The sequence below is a fragment of the Dendrobium catenatum genome, unplaced genomic scaffold, assembly GCF_001605985.2.
Source record: "Dendrobium catenatum unplaced genomic scaffold, ASM160598v2 fragScaff_scaffold_621, whole genome shotgun sequence".
In the NCBI taxonomy this organism is placed as follows: domain Eukaryota; kingdom Viridiplantae; phylum Streptophyta; class Magnoliopsida; order Asparagales; family Orchidaceae; genus Dendrobium; species Dendrobium catenatum.
The window spans coordinates 1,504,045-1,521,224 of record NW_021319083.1 but is presented as its reverse complement, the minus strand read 5'-3'; the positions used below and the strand labels follow the sequence as shown (position 1 = coordinate 1,521,224).

The 17,180-nt window shown below is 35.9% G+C and overlaps 1 protein-coding gene across 1 annotated transcript in view; it reads right to left on the bottom strand.

Moving 5' to 3' along the window:
* Nucleotides 1-734: 734 nt before the first annotated feature.
* LOC110111841 (elongation factor Tu, mitochondrial) overlaps nt 735-17,180 on the bottom strand; it is a 28,995-nt gene continuing 12,549 nt past the window's right edge. The window contains exons 8-12 of the mRNA XM_020843874.2: nt 13,560-13,643; nt 11,328-11,393; nt 11,190-11,252; nt 10,661-10,901; nt 735-1,088 (exon numbers count right to left, since the gene is read on the bottom strand). Of these exons, the coding sequence (XP_020699533.1) occupies nt 1,018-1,088; nt 10,661-10,901; nt 11,190-11,252; nt 11,328-11,393; nt 13,560-13,643 (525 nt within the window). The 3' untranslated portion in view covers nt 735-1,017. The remainder of the gene's footprint in view (nt 1,089-10,660; nt 10,902-11,189; nt 11,253-11,327; nt 11,394-13,559; nt 13,644-17,180) is intronic.

Here is a 17,180-nt window from a genome sequence, read left to right as displayed (position 1 = left end):
GGTTCTCACATCAGAACTTCACACGTAATAATTTCTCCATAGGAGGAGGCATAATAGCATTAAATTACCAGCGCCATCATGTTACAGAGAAGCTATTATAAGAAAAATTATAACGTGCGGTGTCCGGACGCGTCCAAAGGCCAATCCGGACACACCACATCACCCAATACACAGTGCATTGGATGATGTGCTGTGTCTAGATTGGCTTCCGGATACGTTCGAACACTGCATAGAATAATCTCTCCTATTATAATAGAAGAAACTTCGGGCGAGAATATCTTATTTAATATAATGCATGATTAATTAGTTAAAATTTCTATTACACGTATCTCAAAATAAATCAATACGTATAAAACTCATTCTGATCACACTTTAGCGAAAAATCTTGACACAAATTGTTTTCATTATAATAAATACATTTATATATGCACAATTCTAACACTCAACAATAAGAGGCAATCATATGAATGATTGTGCTGAAGAGTCTTATTCATGATGCAAACAAGCAGTTCTAAACAGGGACTACAAATCACATTTTTCCTCTTCACAAGAACTGGAAGGAAAACAACCACTAAAATCAAAATTTGCAAGTTCCTACTAATCAAAAAGTCGCTATAATTTAAATTAGTAATAGGGCTTTCTCTCCCAATCTCCCTCATTTTTGCTATTTCTCGCACGCACTCCCTCTTAGCCCCTTGTCTCCTTTAAGTGAAAAAAATAAGCACTAATGCACATTATTCTAACAAGATGGCTAAGTATGATAGAAGATGCCAAGTATTTTTTACTTTTTTAAGTACAAGTCAAACTTGATCATAGAAAAATCTAAACAGACCAAATACAAAAGTATATGTAAGCCTGCCTATAGCTCAAGCTAAACATGAACAATTTGTGATATGCTTGGTTAGGCTCGGCTCGATTACAGCCCTACATGACAAAATGTGAGCTTACCATTGCCGGCGGGTCCTATCCTTATGGAGGAATTTTCATGAAAGAATAAGTTTCAAAGCTTACAAATCATCAACTGATTACTTTGGATACAACTCCAGCGCCAACAGTCCTTCCTCCTTCACGTAATGCAAATCTTTGCCCTGTTAAAAGAAAAGGGAAAAGAGTAGTTATTTGCTCATTTGAATGCCATGCTAAACCAAACTTATCATAAATTTGTATTAGAGCAATTTTCCAGTTGGAGGGACAGACAAATGAGGAAGGGGCCATTTACAAAAAAAATAAGGATGATTAGGAATAAGAGTCCTAATAAATGATAGTGTGTCAATACAGTATCCAACGTGAAAACCTGATTCAAATCTGGCACAAACAAACAAATCAAATTTAGGCCAACCCGTGTAAGATTCGGGTCAAATTTGGGTCAACTTAAGTTTGGCTGAAGCACATAATGGAACCAGAGCACTAGAAAGAAATACTGCATGTGGGTCAAAAGGAATTTATGTATTGGTCCAGAAAATTTCTTGTCGCCTAAATAATAAGAGGTTTAACTGTAAACCATAACCCCCAGTAAGCATGCAAGCAAGCTGGCAACGGCAAGTATGTTGCCAAGTTGAAAAGATCAACCATACATCAAGAGTTATTATAAGTTTATAACCATACTGATGAAGGTTGGCACAGGCAATTTGTTCAGTCTAATTTCACTAAAATATTATCTAAAATTCAAGTATTGGTAAGCTTAAACTAGTTGATTTAGAGAGTTTAAGTAAATGGCAGAAAACATGACAGTACGATACCCCTCGTTTTCCCCGGGCCAGGTGAGGCTGGGAAAGTCACTTTAGGAAGCATGCGGGAAGAAAAGCTGCCTGCCAGTGATCATGATGAGGACATCAAACCTTGGAGAGTCTACCATAGATGGGGCCTTAAATCTACGGCCACGATTGCATCGCTTTACTTTTGATTATTATTGTATTAGATTTATTATTGATGTATTAGTTTATTATGTTTATGAGTTTTATTATATCTTTCCTTTTACACCCTTACTTGAGGGTCTAGTCATGTATATGCCCTAGGGGCAAGTTGGTCATTTGTATTTTCTTCATTGTATTGGCTATTTAAAGCCCCATTCTCCTTTGATGAGATGATGATTATTGAAAATAAAAATTCTGCACTTATGTCTTTGGTAAGGTTCGAGAGCTCTAGTGAGAGAAGTCCCTAGGTGAGGGCAACAGATCACCCACCAGCAGCAGAAAATGTCCGAGCTCGTGGTCTATTTCTTCTTCTTCATCCCTACCGCCGGTCACCCTTCCTTTTTCTTCCCAAGATCTCCGGCCAAGCCCTAACCGTTAGCCAAAACCTAAAGGTACCAAACTCCTTCCCCACCGGCCAACCCTTCCTCCTCCTCCACCCGCCGGCCTTAAGCCCCACCACCACAACCCTAACCCCCCATCACCCTAACTCCACCACCAACCCTAGCCGCCGGCCCCTAGTCCCTTTCCCTTCTTAATTTCCCTCTTTCCTAAGTTGTTTAACTATAGTAAGTTTTGAATTCAAATTCAAACGAATTTGAAATTTCAAATTCTTTCATAAATCATTTAGTTTAATTTTGGAAAGTCTTCCCTCAATCAAGGATTGATTAAATCTGAAATTGATTGGGAATCAATTATATTTCCCACATTCTGTAAAACCCAAAATTTGAGGATCGTAGCCATCGCACGCATTTCGATGCGTCACGATGAAACTTAAGTGAAAAATTAAAGTTAACGGATTTTGACGAAAGTAATTTTATAAAATTTTACATAAATTTTTGAAGGATTTGATATATAGAACCTATAGTTAATTTTGTGTATTTTGGGAGTTATAAAACTTAGAAGTTTATATATACCCAAACTACCCCTAATCAAATAAAATACCAAAATTGTTTAAGTGAGGGCATATGGGTCATTTTGGAAATCCCTATTTCCCTAAATAGGGAAAATCGAAACCCCCTTCCCTTATTCATTTTGTTCGGCCGAGAGAAACGAAGGAGCGGACGGGTGAGGCGTCGGGCAAGGGCGACGGGCACGGCTTCGGCGAAGATTTTCCGGCAAAGAAACTAGTGGAAATCGAAGAGGAAGTCAAGAGAAAAAGAAGGTATGTCATAGAATCTAGATTTCTCCTCTAAATCTCAAGATTTTTGTAAATAAAAATATTAGAGTTTTTCCAAAATGTTAGTTTCTTCCAAAACTTCTTCATGAAATAGATAGGGAAGGATTAGAGAAAGTGTTTTAACGATAGAAACGAAGTTTTCTTTGAGAATTTTTTGAAATAAAAAATTAGGACTTTTACCTAAAATTTAATTTCCTTAAGGTGCTTTTATAAAAATGGTTTTTAAGGGTCTTAGGAATGCTTTTAAAAAAATTTTTGAGTTTTTTTAAGAAATTTCATTTTTCATAATTTCCTAATTAATTAAATCCGATAATTAATTATCAAGATATGTTTTGGGAAAATTTTGGCATATTAAATTGATGAAATTGAGGATTAAGGGTTTTCAAAAAATTAAGGATTTTAATAAATCCGAAAATTAAAATTAAGTTATTTTAATTTTCCTAAATGTCATAAGGATCGAATAAAGAAAGTGAAGGGTTTAGACAATTAGGAATTTGATTAAACCTTAAGGAAGATTTATTTGTGACACGTCTTTTTATGTAATTATTATGTTGTGATCTTTAAGGTGAACGAAATGTGTCAAAGCGACATTTTGAGGAAGTGTTGTACTTGGATTAGGTAAGAACTCATATTATCATAAAAATTTCATGTATTATTTTGTCTTTCTTTTTATATAATTTTAAATATTTAAGATTTTAATATTCAAATGATTTATGAATTTTATTTTTTTAAATGATATATTAGTATAATATTTTTATATTGTAATAGATTGTTAGACTTACATGTTATTCGTGATTATCATATTTTGAGTTAATGATTTTTGAGTTACAATTGTTTTTCATTTTGCATATGATTGTCTGAATATAAATTATAAATTATGATATGAGATTGTGCATGAAGATGCGGAGTAACCAAATGATAAAGGGACTCGCAAAAGCTAAATGGTAAAGGGGCTCGTTAGAGCCAATGGTAAAAAAATGGTCAAATGATATGAAAATGCGTACCGATCAGTACATAATTTATGGGCACCTCCGAAACGGGGGATATAATAGACATTACGCATAATATGATTTATATATGTTTTCTATGCAATATGAAAATTAATGTTTGAGGAAATGTTAAATGAAGGTTTATGATTGAAGAAATATTATAAAAAAGTTTCTCATAAATATTATGAACTTATGCAAGTTTAACTGTCGTTTAATGTTTTATTATGAAAATATATTTTATTTTAATTTTATGTAAATTTTTATGAAAATATAAATACCTGCTGAGCGAGTAAGCTCACCCCTGTTTGTGGGAATCTTTTTTAGGAGAATCATCTGGGAAGTGATGATAACGAGATAACAGTACACTTACCGTCGTAGAGGGCCTAGAGAAGAAATGTTTTATGTTTTCTGCTTTGTGTTTGAGTCAGTGGATTGTATTTGAGGAGTCTGTTGGAGTTTATATTGATGTTTATGTTTATGGATTTTTAGTTGTTGTGGTTTAGAGGAAACAATTTGGAACGCTTTAAGTTGATGTTTTAGTGGCTCTTTCTTATTTATATATGGATGAAATGAAAGTTTATGTTATAAAAGTTAAATGAAATTGTTATGATATATGTTAGTATTTTTCGTACGACTGTCTGCTCCCGTCCCGTTAATTCAGGCTAACCGGGTCAGATCGTGACAAGAATGGTATCAGAGCAAATGATTTAATAATGATCAATGAAAGAGCTTATAGGAGAATTGTATGAGTCTTAGAATGTGTATGAAGTGTGAAATTTATGAATTACTGGCCTTATGATTATTGTGTTATCTCAGGAATATGGATCCTGAGCAGAATGTCACTGATTGTGAGGAAAGGAGGGAGCTACCAGAAGTAATGATAGCATCAATATGGAGTCATTCGCTTAGATTATGAAAGCAATGACTCAAATGATAAAGACCTCCCAAACTCAGACAAGTGGCTGTGGAAGTCGTTTTATGGACAAGAACTTGAAGTTATTTCAAGACATGAAGCCTCCGTTGTTTTCAAGTAGTGGACCTATAGAGGCTGAAGATTGGATGATGCGAATAGAGAAAATTCTGGATGGCATGTCTTAACAAGAAGATAGAAAGGTGACACTCGCTGCTTATGCCTTTGATGGTGAGGTAGAAAGGTGGTGGCGGAGTCAGTTGCAAGAAACTTTTGGAGGGCGACCTAGCAATCAAGTCTCCTGAAAAGAGTTTGTGAAAATATTCAGAGGCTAGTATGTACCTATGTCAGCCAGAAGACAGATGCAGAATAAGTTCAACAGATTGATTCAAGGAGATCGATATGTTTCTCAGTATGAGGCAGAATTCACAATGTTATCCAGGTATGCCTCTCACTTGATACATAATGCTAAAGAGAAGTGTCATCGCTTCCTGAATGAATTAAAGGACATAATAAGACAGCCTCTCATACCTTTCGGAATTAAAGATTATTTCACTTTGATGGAAAGAGCCAGAATGATCAAGATGGATTTGCAGGCAACTCAGAGAAGGAGGAATTTTTAGAAAAGGAAGATAGAGGGTAGGTCAAAGCCCTCTTAATTTACTCAGTTTTCAAAGTCATGAGTGTTTACTTGGAAGAAATCCAAATCTAGTAATTCTAACAGCAGTACTTCAACTGCTACTTTATGCAGTAAGTGTGGGAGAATGCATTAGAGAGAATGCCTCTTTGACACTAATACTTATTTCTGGTGCCATCAGCCAAGACATATCGCAAAGTCTTGCCCTCTTCTGGGATAGAGATCTACTACAGAGGCCAAAACATGCAACAATACTCAGAGGACAGCTGGCAGACCAAGAGTTGTGGAGTCTACAGCCACTGTAGCAGATCTCTATTCGTTCAATTTAAGATTCATATAATTGTCAATGAAAGATTTTATATAAATTGAACGAACAATAAATGTCATGTCTTATAAATAAATATTGTGATCTTTTTATGATTAGCATTGTTCGTTCAATTCATATAATCATATGAATCTTAAATTGTTCGAACAGAGATCTGCTACAGAGGCTGTAGACTCCACAGCTCTTGGTCTGTCAACTGTCCTCTGAGCATTGTTGCCTGTTATGGCCTCTGTAGAAGATCTTTGTCCCATAAGAGGGCAAAACTTTATCATATGTCCAAGTTGATGGCAGCAGAAACAAGTATTAGTGTCAGAGAGGCACTTTTTCTTATGCATTCTCCCACATTTGCTGCATAAAGTAACAGTTGAAGTACTGCTGTCAGAATTGTTGGTTTTGGGCTTCTTCCAAGTAGACACCCCCAACTGTGAAGACTGAGCAAACTGAGAGGGTTTTGATCTGCCCTCCATCTTCCTTTTCTGAAAATCTCTCCTCTTCTGAGTTGCATGCAAATCCATCTCGATCCTTCTGTCTCTTTCCACCAAAGTGGAATAATCTTCAATTCCCAAATGTATGAGATACTGCCTTATTATGTCTTTTAATCAATTCAGGAAGCGGAGTCACTTCTCTTCAGCAATAGGTATCAAGTGAGGGACATACATGGACAACATTGTAAACTCTGTCTCATACCGAGAAATAGATCGATCTACCTAAACCAATCTGTTGAACTTATCCTGCATCTGTCTCCTGACTGACATAGGTACATACCAGCCTCTGAATACATTCACGAACTCTTCCCAGGAGACTTGACTGTTGGGTCGCCCTCCAAAAATCTCTTGCAACTGACTCCGCCACCACCTTTCTACCTCACCATCAAAGGCATAAGTAGCGAGTGTCGCCCTTCTATCTTCTGGCAAGACATGCCCTTCAGAATTTTCTCTATCCACATCAACCAATCATCAGCCTCTATAGATCCATCACTTGAAAATAACGGATGATTCATGTCTTGAAATAACTTCAAGTTCTTATCCATAGAACGACTTCCACTGCCACTTGTTTGAGTTTGGAAAATCTTTATTATCTGAGTCATTGCTTCCATCATCTGAGCAAATGACTCCATAAGTGGTGCTATCATTATTCCTCTAAAGTTCTGCTACTTCTGGTAGTTCCCTCCCTTCCTCAACATCAATGTCATCAGTGGTATTCTGCTCAGTATCCATATTCCTGAGATAACACAATAATCATAAGGCAAATAATTCATAAATTTCACACTTTCTACACATTCTAAGACTCATAAAATTCTCTTATAAACTCTTTCATTGATCAGTATTAAATCATTTGCTCTGATACCACTCTTGTCAAGACCCGACCTGACTAGCCCGAATTAACGAGGCGGCAGCAGACAGTTGTACGAAAAACACCATAATATATATCATAACAATTTCATTTACTTTTATAACATAACATAAATTAAACTTTCATTTCATACATACATAAATAAGAAAGAGCAACTAAGACATCAACTGAAAGCGTTCCAAATTGTTTCTTCTAAACCACAACAACTTAAAATCCATAAACATAAACATCAATATAAACTCCAACAGACTCCTCAAATAAAATCCACTAACTCAAACACAAAACAGAAAACAAAAAATATTTCTTCCTAAGGCCCTCTACGACGGTAAGTGTACTGTCGTCTCGTTGTCATTACTTCCCAAATAGTTCTCCTGAAAAAGATTCCTACAAACAGGGGTGAGCTTACTCACTCAGCAGGTATTCATATTTTCATAAAAATTTGCATAAAATCAAAATAAAATATTTTTTTATAAAAAATTATTAAACGACTATCAAACTTGTATAAGTTCATAATATTTCTGTAAGAAATTTTTTCATAATTTTTCTTCAATCATAAACATTCATTTAACCTTTCTTCAAACATCAATTTTCATATTGCAAAGAAAATATATATAAATCATATTATGCGTAATGTCTATTATATCACCCGTCTCGGAGGTGCCCATAAATGATGTACTGATCAGGTACACATTTTCATATCATTTGGTCATTCCTTTACTATTGACTCTAACGAGCCCCTTTACCATTTAGCTCTTTCGAGCCCTTTACCATTTAGTCACTCTGCATCATGTTGCAAAGTCTCATATCATAATATATAATATATGTTCAATCAATCATATGTGAAATGAAAAAATAATTGTGACTCAAAAATCATTAACTCAAAATATGAGAATCACAAATAACATGTAAGTCTAACAATCTATTGTAATATAAAAATATTATACTAATATGTCATTTTAAAAAAAGAACTCATAAATCATTTGAACATTAAAACCTTAAACATTTAAAATTGCATAAAAAGGAAGACAAAATAATACATTAAATTTTTATGATAATATGAGTACCTACCTTAATCCAAGTACAACACTTCCTCAAAGTGCCGCTTTGACACACTTCGTCCATCTTAAAAATTACAACCTAATAATCACATAAAAAATATGTCACAATTAGGAATTTCATTAAACTTTAAGGAAGATTTAATGAAATTCCTAATTGTCTAAACACTTCCCTTTTCATTATTCAATCATTACGACATTTAGGAAAATTAAAATAACTTAATCTTAATTTTTTGAATTTATTAAAATCCTTAATTTTATAAAATCCTAAATACTCAATTTTATCAATTTAATAAGCCAAAATTTTCCCTAAACATATCTTGATAATTACTTTATTAATTTTTGGATTTAATTAATTAGAAATTATGAAAAATAAAATTTCTTAAAAAAACTCAAAATTTTATTTTAAAAATACCCTTAGAAACCATTTTTATAAAAGCACCTTAAGGAAATTAAATTTTAAGTAAAAGCCCTAATTTTTTATTTCCAAAAATTCTCAAAGAAAACTTCTTTTCTACTGTTAAAACACTTCCCTAATCCTTCCCTATCGATTTCGTAAAGAAGTTTTGGAAGAAACTAACATTTTGGAAAAACCCTAATATTTTCATTTCCAAAAATCTTGAGATTGAGAGGAAAAATCTAGATTCTATGACATACATTCTTCTTCCCTTGACTTCCTCTTTGATTTCCACTAGTTTCTTTGTCGAAAAATCTTTGCCTAAGCCGTGCCCGTCGCCTTTGCCCGACGCCTCACACGTCTGCTCCTTCGTTTCTCTAGGCCGAACAAAAGGAATAAGGGAAGGGGGTTTCGATTTTCCCTATTTAGGGAAATAGGGATTTCCAAAATGACCCATATGCCCTCACTTAAACAATTCCGGCATTTTATTTGATTAGGGGTAGTTTGGGTATATCTATATTTCTAAATTTTAAAACTCCCAAAATACACAAAATTAACTATATGTTCTATATATCAAATCGTTCAGAAATTTACGTAGAATTTTATAAAATTATTTTCGTCAAAATTCGTTAATTTTAATTTTTTACTTAAGTTTTGTCACGACGCATCGAAATGCATGCGACGACTACGATCATCAAATTTTGGGTTTTACACATTCATTGAAACTGGACAACTCCCTTCCCCTCCCTCTTTGGCCGGCCCCCTCTCTCTCCCTCATTAATTAATTAATTCCCCAATTGGAAATCCAATTAGAGGAATTAATTAACCAACCTCGCTCTTGGCCGGACCCATCCCTCTCCTATTTTAATTAATTCTTTCCCAAGATTGGAACTTCAATTAAGGAATTAAGTAACCCCTTTCCCTCCCTTCCACAACTAATTTAGGAATTTGAAACTCAAATTTTCCTCCCCTTTCTCCACTAAAATCTGAACCAAAAGTCCCCTAGCCCTCCCAAACAAAATTTACTTTCCCTCCGCCTTACACTATAGCTAGAGGTTCTTGACTTAGGAAAACTGCTGCCCTGCATTCCAAAAGTAGCCCACTTGCTGTTCCGGAAGGTTCCCGGTTGCTGTCCTAAAGATTCCTAACTGCTGTCCAGATGTTCCAGCAAGTTTCTATTACTGTCCCACATCTAAAAGGTTCCTGTTTGCTGCCCGGAAGGCTCCATACGGCTGTCCTCGAGCATAACTTCCTCGAAATCAGCCTCCAAAACTCGGATCTTCCTCCTCGCATTTCAAATCAAGCCTAATAACTTGACAAAGGTGAACTCTTCCTCCAAATCTTAATCTTCCTAATTGCCTTCAATTGTGGCTCTAATTGATTCATAAAGTTCGTGCTAAGTGCTAACTCCCTCCAATAAACCTACTAGTCTAGAGAGTGAGTGAGTTGGCTCACATGGTGCCTAATCTTATTGTTAAAATTGGAATTTCCTTTGAAATCCCCCATGTATGCTATGTTTGAATAATTGATTATTTTGTGCTCTTAACTTCTAGTAGTGACTTGGCCTAAATTGAATTCACCCCTCCTTCATTTTCTGTCGTTGTTTAAATCTCTATAAGTTCAATATTTAATATTGCTCTCATCTAAAAGCGTGCAAATTCTTATATGATATTGCCTAAGCATTTAGTCCAACATCAGATCAGTATTGTTTGGTGTGGGATTGCCAACGACATATGAAGACCATTGAAGTTCAAAGAAAAAAAAAAAACAGTTTGGAAGAAGCACCAGATGCTTTCCTCCAAGAGATCAGGAGTATGAATCACCTAAAATGCTAACAAGGAAGCAATTAACGAAACTGTAATCTTATATGTAGTTGCTTTTTAAGACAAAGAAATGCACTTTACCTGCTTCAAGAGGAACATGTGATATCAGTTCAAAAATTGCAGTGACATTATCACCAGGCATCACCATCTTAACATTTTCAGGCAATTCCACCTTGCCAGTAACATCTGCAGTTCTCAAGTAAAATTGAGGCCTGTAATTTGAGAAGAAAGCAGTATGGCGACCACCTTCATCCTTCGTGAGAACATAAATCTCTGCCTCAAATCTTTTGTAGGTTTTCACAGAACCGGGCTTACAGACAACCTATGTTGGTGTAAAAAATAAGCATGGTATCTCAGAATATCATCCAAACCACTATCCTAGAAGTACGATTAAAAAACAAATCCAATTGAATGTTCTTAACACTGAATTCAACATGGAATCAATGCTTGTGCTCGATCCATAATAGATAATAAACAATAAAATATTTTCTTTTGAGGATTAGAAAGGAAACAAAAACACCATTTAGGTAAAAAATGTATGGTTCATCCTCTTAAAGCTAGTATTCGGCTCTGTTTTATTACAAAGGAGAAAAAAATTTGAATTATTTACCTGTCCCCGCTGAACATCCCCACGTTTCAAACCGCGGAGAAGCAAACCCACATTATCACCAGCCTACATACACAGAAATTCAAACTTAACGCAAATTGTAGCTCCGAGAGAAAACTAAACATTTTTAACTCAGCATACCTGCCCATGATCTAATATCTTCTTAAACATCTCTACACCAGTTACAGTAGTTTTTAAAGGACCGCCCTGTCATGTTAGTATTATAAAACTTTAGGTATATAAAGACAGTTCAGAGGCAAGCGTGCAAACACCATTCACATTCAAGTGCTTTCATGTTCCTTGTTATTCAAATGCTTCATGCTTCATTATACTGAATAGAAAAAGTTCTTCCAATTGACCTGAGCTGTTGAGTTCTAATATATATCAGCAAAGATTTCTATAAGATGAAGATGATCAGTGAAGACTCCTGAGAATCATGTCCCATTTTGTGATGCCTAATTAGGCATATGCGTACAAAAAGAAATTAAGTTGCTTCCAAACTAGTTGTCTTAGAGATGGCCAGACTCTTCATTATGCCACAAGATTAATAAAACTACTAAATGTTCAACCATAATGATTAATAAATAATTTGGCAACCAAGTATTAGACATCACAAACAAAATTTTTCATTTTATAGCACAGATGAGGAATTTGGCAGCATTAACTTGTAGCACATGCCAATAAGTGATTTCACCAATAACGGACAGGGTACAGAACACATTTGACCAAGGAAAACAAAGCTTGATGCTTGAAAAAAGCATGTAAGAAAAGAGTAATGCGGATTGCAGTATAGCTTTAGGAAAGATTTTCAGAAAATACCTCACACAACCTAAGTATATTATCAACAAAATACGTCTCATAACCAATGTATATCAATTGAAGGCACAAAAAGATATGTCAACCACATTCTACAAAATTTAATCCAGGTAAAAATATTATTAGTATAATTTAACAGCTACTTGAAGCACCATTGTGATAGGCATCTCACACTAAGATGCATAATTTAACAAACAAAGAAGGAGCAGCAAAGAGAAAGTATATCCAGAATAATTGAGCTTTGTTCATTATAGGGCTCAGCATGAAGAGCAAATTTAACTAAAAATATTGTGCAGCCCATAAGTTCAAGGGCAAATGTTGAATGGTGCAATAAGTGGACAGGCATTACTAGAAATCATTGAGAGAAAAAAAAAGGTAACTTGCATTTATATGGTAGGTCATTCACGTGGATTCATCTTTTTCAAAAATCATTCATCTAAGTACAAAGTTAGACTCCACTTAGGCCCTTCACAACGGTTCTAAGTTCCAACCCTCACATGGTCCTAAGAGTATTAAATTTTGCCAGTTAAAACTTATAGGAGCGACCACGTATGGTATTGGTTGGGAAAGCAATATACTCGTGCACGTTAAATGGAAATGGAAAAAAATAGAAATGATTGTACCTTTATTGATACATTAGACGGTGCTCATGAAATAAATGAATTGGAATAGAATAAATGTTGAAAAATATATGAAATGTATAAATAAATGAGTGAATGAAATGAAAATGATATTAAAAATATATGTATATGAATATATATACATCAAAAGTTAGATATGTTTTAATATTATATAAGAAATGAGAAATGAGAAAGATATCATTCATTGTATTTTAATACATGTTTAAGTATTATATATATAAAGATTACCCATTGAGTTTACTTTGTAAATTCAACCTATTCAGCTAAACTTTCAGGTAAGTCTCCAGAGAAAAAAAAAATGACTGAAGGAGGAGAGAAATACGTCTACAGAAAAAGACGTACAAATGCAAGAAGGTAAATTATGATTTATACAAAGGTTAAATATTTGTGAAAAATTTTATTAGTGGCTCTTCAGTGTTTGTGAAATATTAGAATTTATTGTTATAAGTAAGAATAGTAATTGTCTTAATCGTCCGATTGCTAGTTCCCGCCTCGTTAGTTCGAGTATCCGGGTCGGGTCGTTACATGATGGGCCAAAGCAATGTCTAATTTACATTAAAGTTAAGAATATAAGTTCATATAATCACAATTCTCTATTTGTTGTCATTTTCTATAAAGACAACAAACCCAAAATAGTGATGCTACTATTCTATATGTATTAAACTTAGTTTTGCAAAAAACTGTAATTCACTTAAGAGGAATCTGATTGGCTACGCTCATGTCAAGCAAATTTATTGGGCAGTTATCGTTTCTTGCTTTATCTTTCTGAGATTTCCATTAGTGTGGCTTTAGATTTTTACAAAATTAACCAAATAAGTTAAGGTTTGACCCCAGTTGAAGAAGATATAAGCCCAAAATAAACAACAGAACTAGAAAATCTAAAAAAGTGGGACTTAACGCACTAATTGCTACTTACTTGCATCAACCCCAAAATTTCAACGTCTTCTCCAGTCTTTATTGTTCCTTGTTCAATACGACCAGTTACAACAGTTCCACGTCCCTGCATATAAAAATAAAAATAAATTAATTGAAAAAACAACTTAACATGCAAGCAGAAACAGAGAAGTGTGTATGCAAGAGTATCATTTTATACCCTTTCAGTCCTAATCACATGATTGTTTTTTAGTACATTTACCATGCATAGCATGGATCTTCTGCTCTGCAAGCAACACCCATGCAGAACAACTAGGATATTAACACAAAGAACCTTGAAATGGGTGCTAGGAGAGCTATGTTTTGGTCTTCCAAAATGTAATAATTAATTGGCCAATGCTATTTTTATTTTTATACCAAAGAATGTGTTTTGATAATATTCATTTATTTCTTATTGTTTCTGTAGCATTTAATTTTTTTAATTATCTTCATTATAGATCACTAGCCCGAATCAGATAGGTTGAGGTTGTCAACATAAGGTCGACATCTAGTTCTAAAATTCAAATAAAAAATAACGAAAGAAATTCAATGTTAAATTTTGTTGTAACCATCTAAAATTATTTTTATAGCCATATCTTCAATATTTGAATCTCTCATACTTACTAGTTACCACAATGCAATAATTTTGAATTATCCTTTCTCGTGCAAAAAATTCATCACATGACATTCTCATTTTTGTGGCACTAAATTTGATTGTTGGTGAACTCTTTCCCACCTAAGAGTTGGATCCAAAAAATATAGATGTTGTTTAGTACCGTATGAAAGAGATCATCGTGGATACCTTTTATTTCCATCGTTGAATGCTTTTCCATACGACTATAGTCATAAGCTACATTCATCTATCACATACCAAAATTTGAGCTGATGCAAAATAGCTGATGTGCTGGTACAAGGGAGATGATTCCTAGTGTGTATAGGGCCAATGTGATTGTTAGAACGGTCCAGCCGGTCCTACAGGACCGGCCCGTGCGAAGCAGACGGAGAATGTCCGCCTTCTATACGCGCCTATCGCACGCCCAGGCCAAATCATACTTTTTTGGAAGGATTTTTTAGGGGAGGAGGGAAATGTGAATGCAAGGACTATTTAGAATTTTCCTTTTGAATTGTATGCATGAAATAGTTTGTTTTCCTAGGGTTAGGACTTCTTGAATTTTGGCTGAATTTGAGATCTCTTACACTTAGGTTTTGTTGGGCTCCAACGGCGCCTAGAGATTTGGGAGAGAGATCCTCCTCTCAAATAGAGGATCAATTGTATCTTGTTATTTTTCTTCCGCTAGTTTTGATAATTCCAATAAAAACTATTGTTTTTTTTTCCGATTTTTCCTTTGGATTGGTTTATCGTTATCATTGTTTTTGTTAAAATCGTTAGGTTTCACTTGAGATCTTCATGTGTTTCTTATCAAATTGGTATCAGAGCAGGTTTTGGGACCGTTTCTAGGCTTTTTTTCTTGACTATAAAAATCTGGATATTGATGGCGGCCGAGAAGGTAGATGTGTTGGAAGAACGCTTTGAAGAGTAGATGAGCCAAATTAAAGCGATGGTGGAAGATCAAATTTCATCCGTGGAAGACAAAGTTTTTGAGCTTCATGCGATGGTGAAGAAGCTATTGGAGAATCAAATTAAAACGGCGGCATCAGAGACAAAGGGACCGGTGGGAAGAACGACGAATTCTGAATTTCGTAGGATGGAAAACGATGTAGAGATCACGGAGGAGATGTTAAGAAAGCTCTTGGAGATGCAAAAAAAAACTTCACTGGTGGTTCAGATGGCTAACCCTAACCAAGATTTGAGCGGGATTCCCTTGGCCAAATCGAAGGAGAAAGAGATCGGACAAGAAGTGTTTGACGAGGGGAGTTTCTTTCATCAAGAGCCACCTCCTAGGGCTATGATAAGGAGTGGATCAGGATTTTTGGATGAGGGGACAACAAAGAGGAAATCTTTTGATGGAGGCAGTAGGGCGACCGACCACGAGGGGTGTAAACGAGTCGAGTCAAGCTCGAGTTAGGGGGTGTTCGAGCTCCACTCACAAGTCAAACATCGAGCTCGAACTCGAGTAGAGCTCGAACTTGACTCGCGACATAGAAATGATCTCGTCGAGCCGCTCAATTTCGATTTCCTGCCCGCCATTCGCAATTTCCCGCCCTCGACCAGCGCGCACACTGCAGATGATGAGCGGTTCGAAATTTACGTGTGACGCTGCACTGCAAACTCCTGAGGGGTTCATTGCTTTTTCCCTTGGATAAAAGGTGCCCACATGTTTGAGAGACCAGTGGTCCGAGTCCAATGGCACTACAGCACCAGTTTTTTTTATTTTATCTTATATAAAGCATTTAATACATTGAGATTTGACAACATCTTTTCTTGCAAACATATTCCAATAAAATATGTTTTTGGAAACTTATAGTTGCAGTTTAACCTTTTTTTTAATATATATTTTGAAAAACTAACTACAGCCACAAATTTAATAAAAATAGCATTTACTTAATTAAAAAAAAAACCTAAAAATTATTCAAGCTGGCACACGAGCTCACAAGCCGAGTCGTATCAAGTTCGAGCTCGACTCGTGAGCTCGATAAGCTCGGCTTTCGAGCTCGATAAGCGGGGGGGGGGAGCCTATAAACGAGTCGAGCTCGAGCTGACTCGCGAGCCGGCTCGGTTCACTTACACCCCTACTGACCACTATGAGAGACATTTTGGGCAAGAGGAGTGTGCCATCGGAGGAGGGGGTCAAGAGCCATCTCTTAGGGCTCCGATAAGGGGCGGAATAGGATTATCATATGGGGGGATAGCAAGAAGGGAGTTGTGTGATTAAGGTGGTGGGGTGGTCGGCCACTATGGGAGGTCTTTTGGGCAAGAAGAGTGGACGACATAAGGAGAGGGGCAGGCCGAACCATGGGGATCGGGTCATGTGAGGCGAAGGGAAGGAATATGTGATTCCCACCCTCGATACATGGGAGAAAATATGGAGGAAGAAGCTACTAGGGTGGTAGCAATCCTAAGGTGAGGAAGTTGAGGATGCCAGTATTTAAAAGGGAGGATGCTTATGGGTGGGTGTATAGGGTGGATATGTATTTCATGGTGAATGGGCTGACTGAGGAGAAGTTTACGGTTGCATGACTATGTCTAGAGGGGAAAGCACTAGTTTGGTTCTAGTGGACGATAACATGGCCACTAACAGAGCAGCTGAAGAAAGTTATCAACATTGTCTCATCCTTCCACCTTGAGGACAATGTGGGTCTTTAGGAGGGGAGTATTGTTAGACCAGACCATTGGACCGGTCCAGCCGGTCCTACGGGACCGGCCCGTGTGAAACACACGGAGAATGTCCACCTCCTGTACGCACCGATCGCACGCCCAAGCCAAACCGCACTGTTTTGGAATGATTTTTTGGGGAGTTATGAGGAAAATTTGAATGTAGGGACTGTTTAGAGATTTCTTTTTGGATTGCATGCATTAGATAGTCTGTTTTCCTAGGGTTAGAGCATCTTGAATTTTGATTGAATTTGAGATATCTTAGATTTAGGTTTTTTTTTTTGCTCTAGCGGCGTCTAAAGATTTGGGAGAGACAGGTCTTCTCGAATAGAGGATCAATTGTATCTAGTT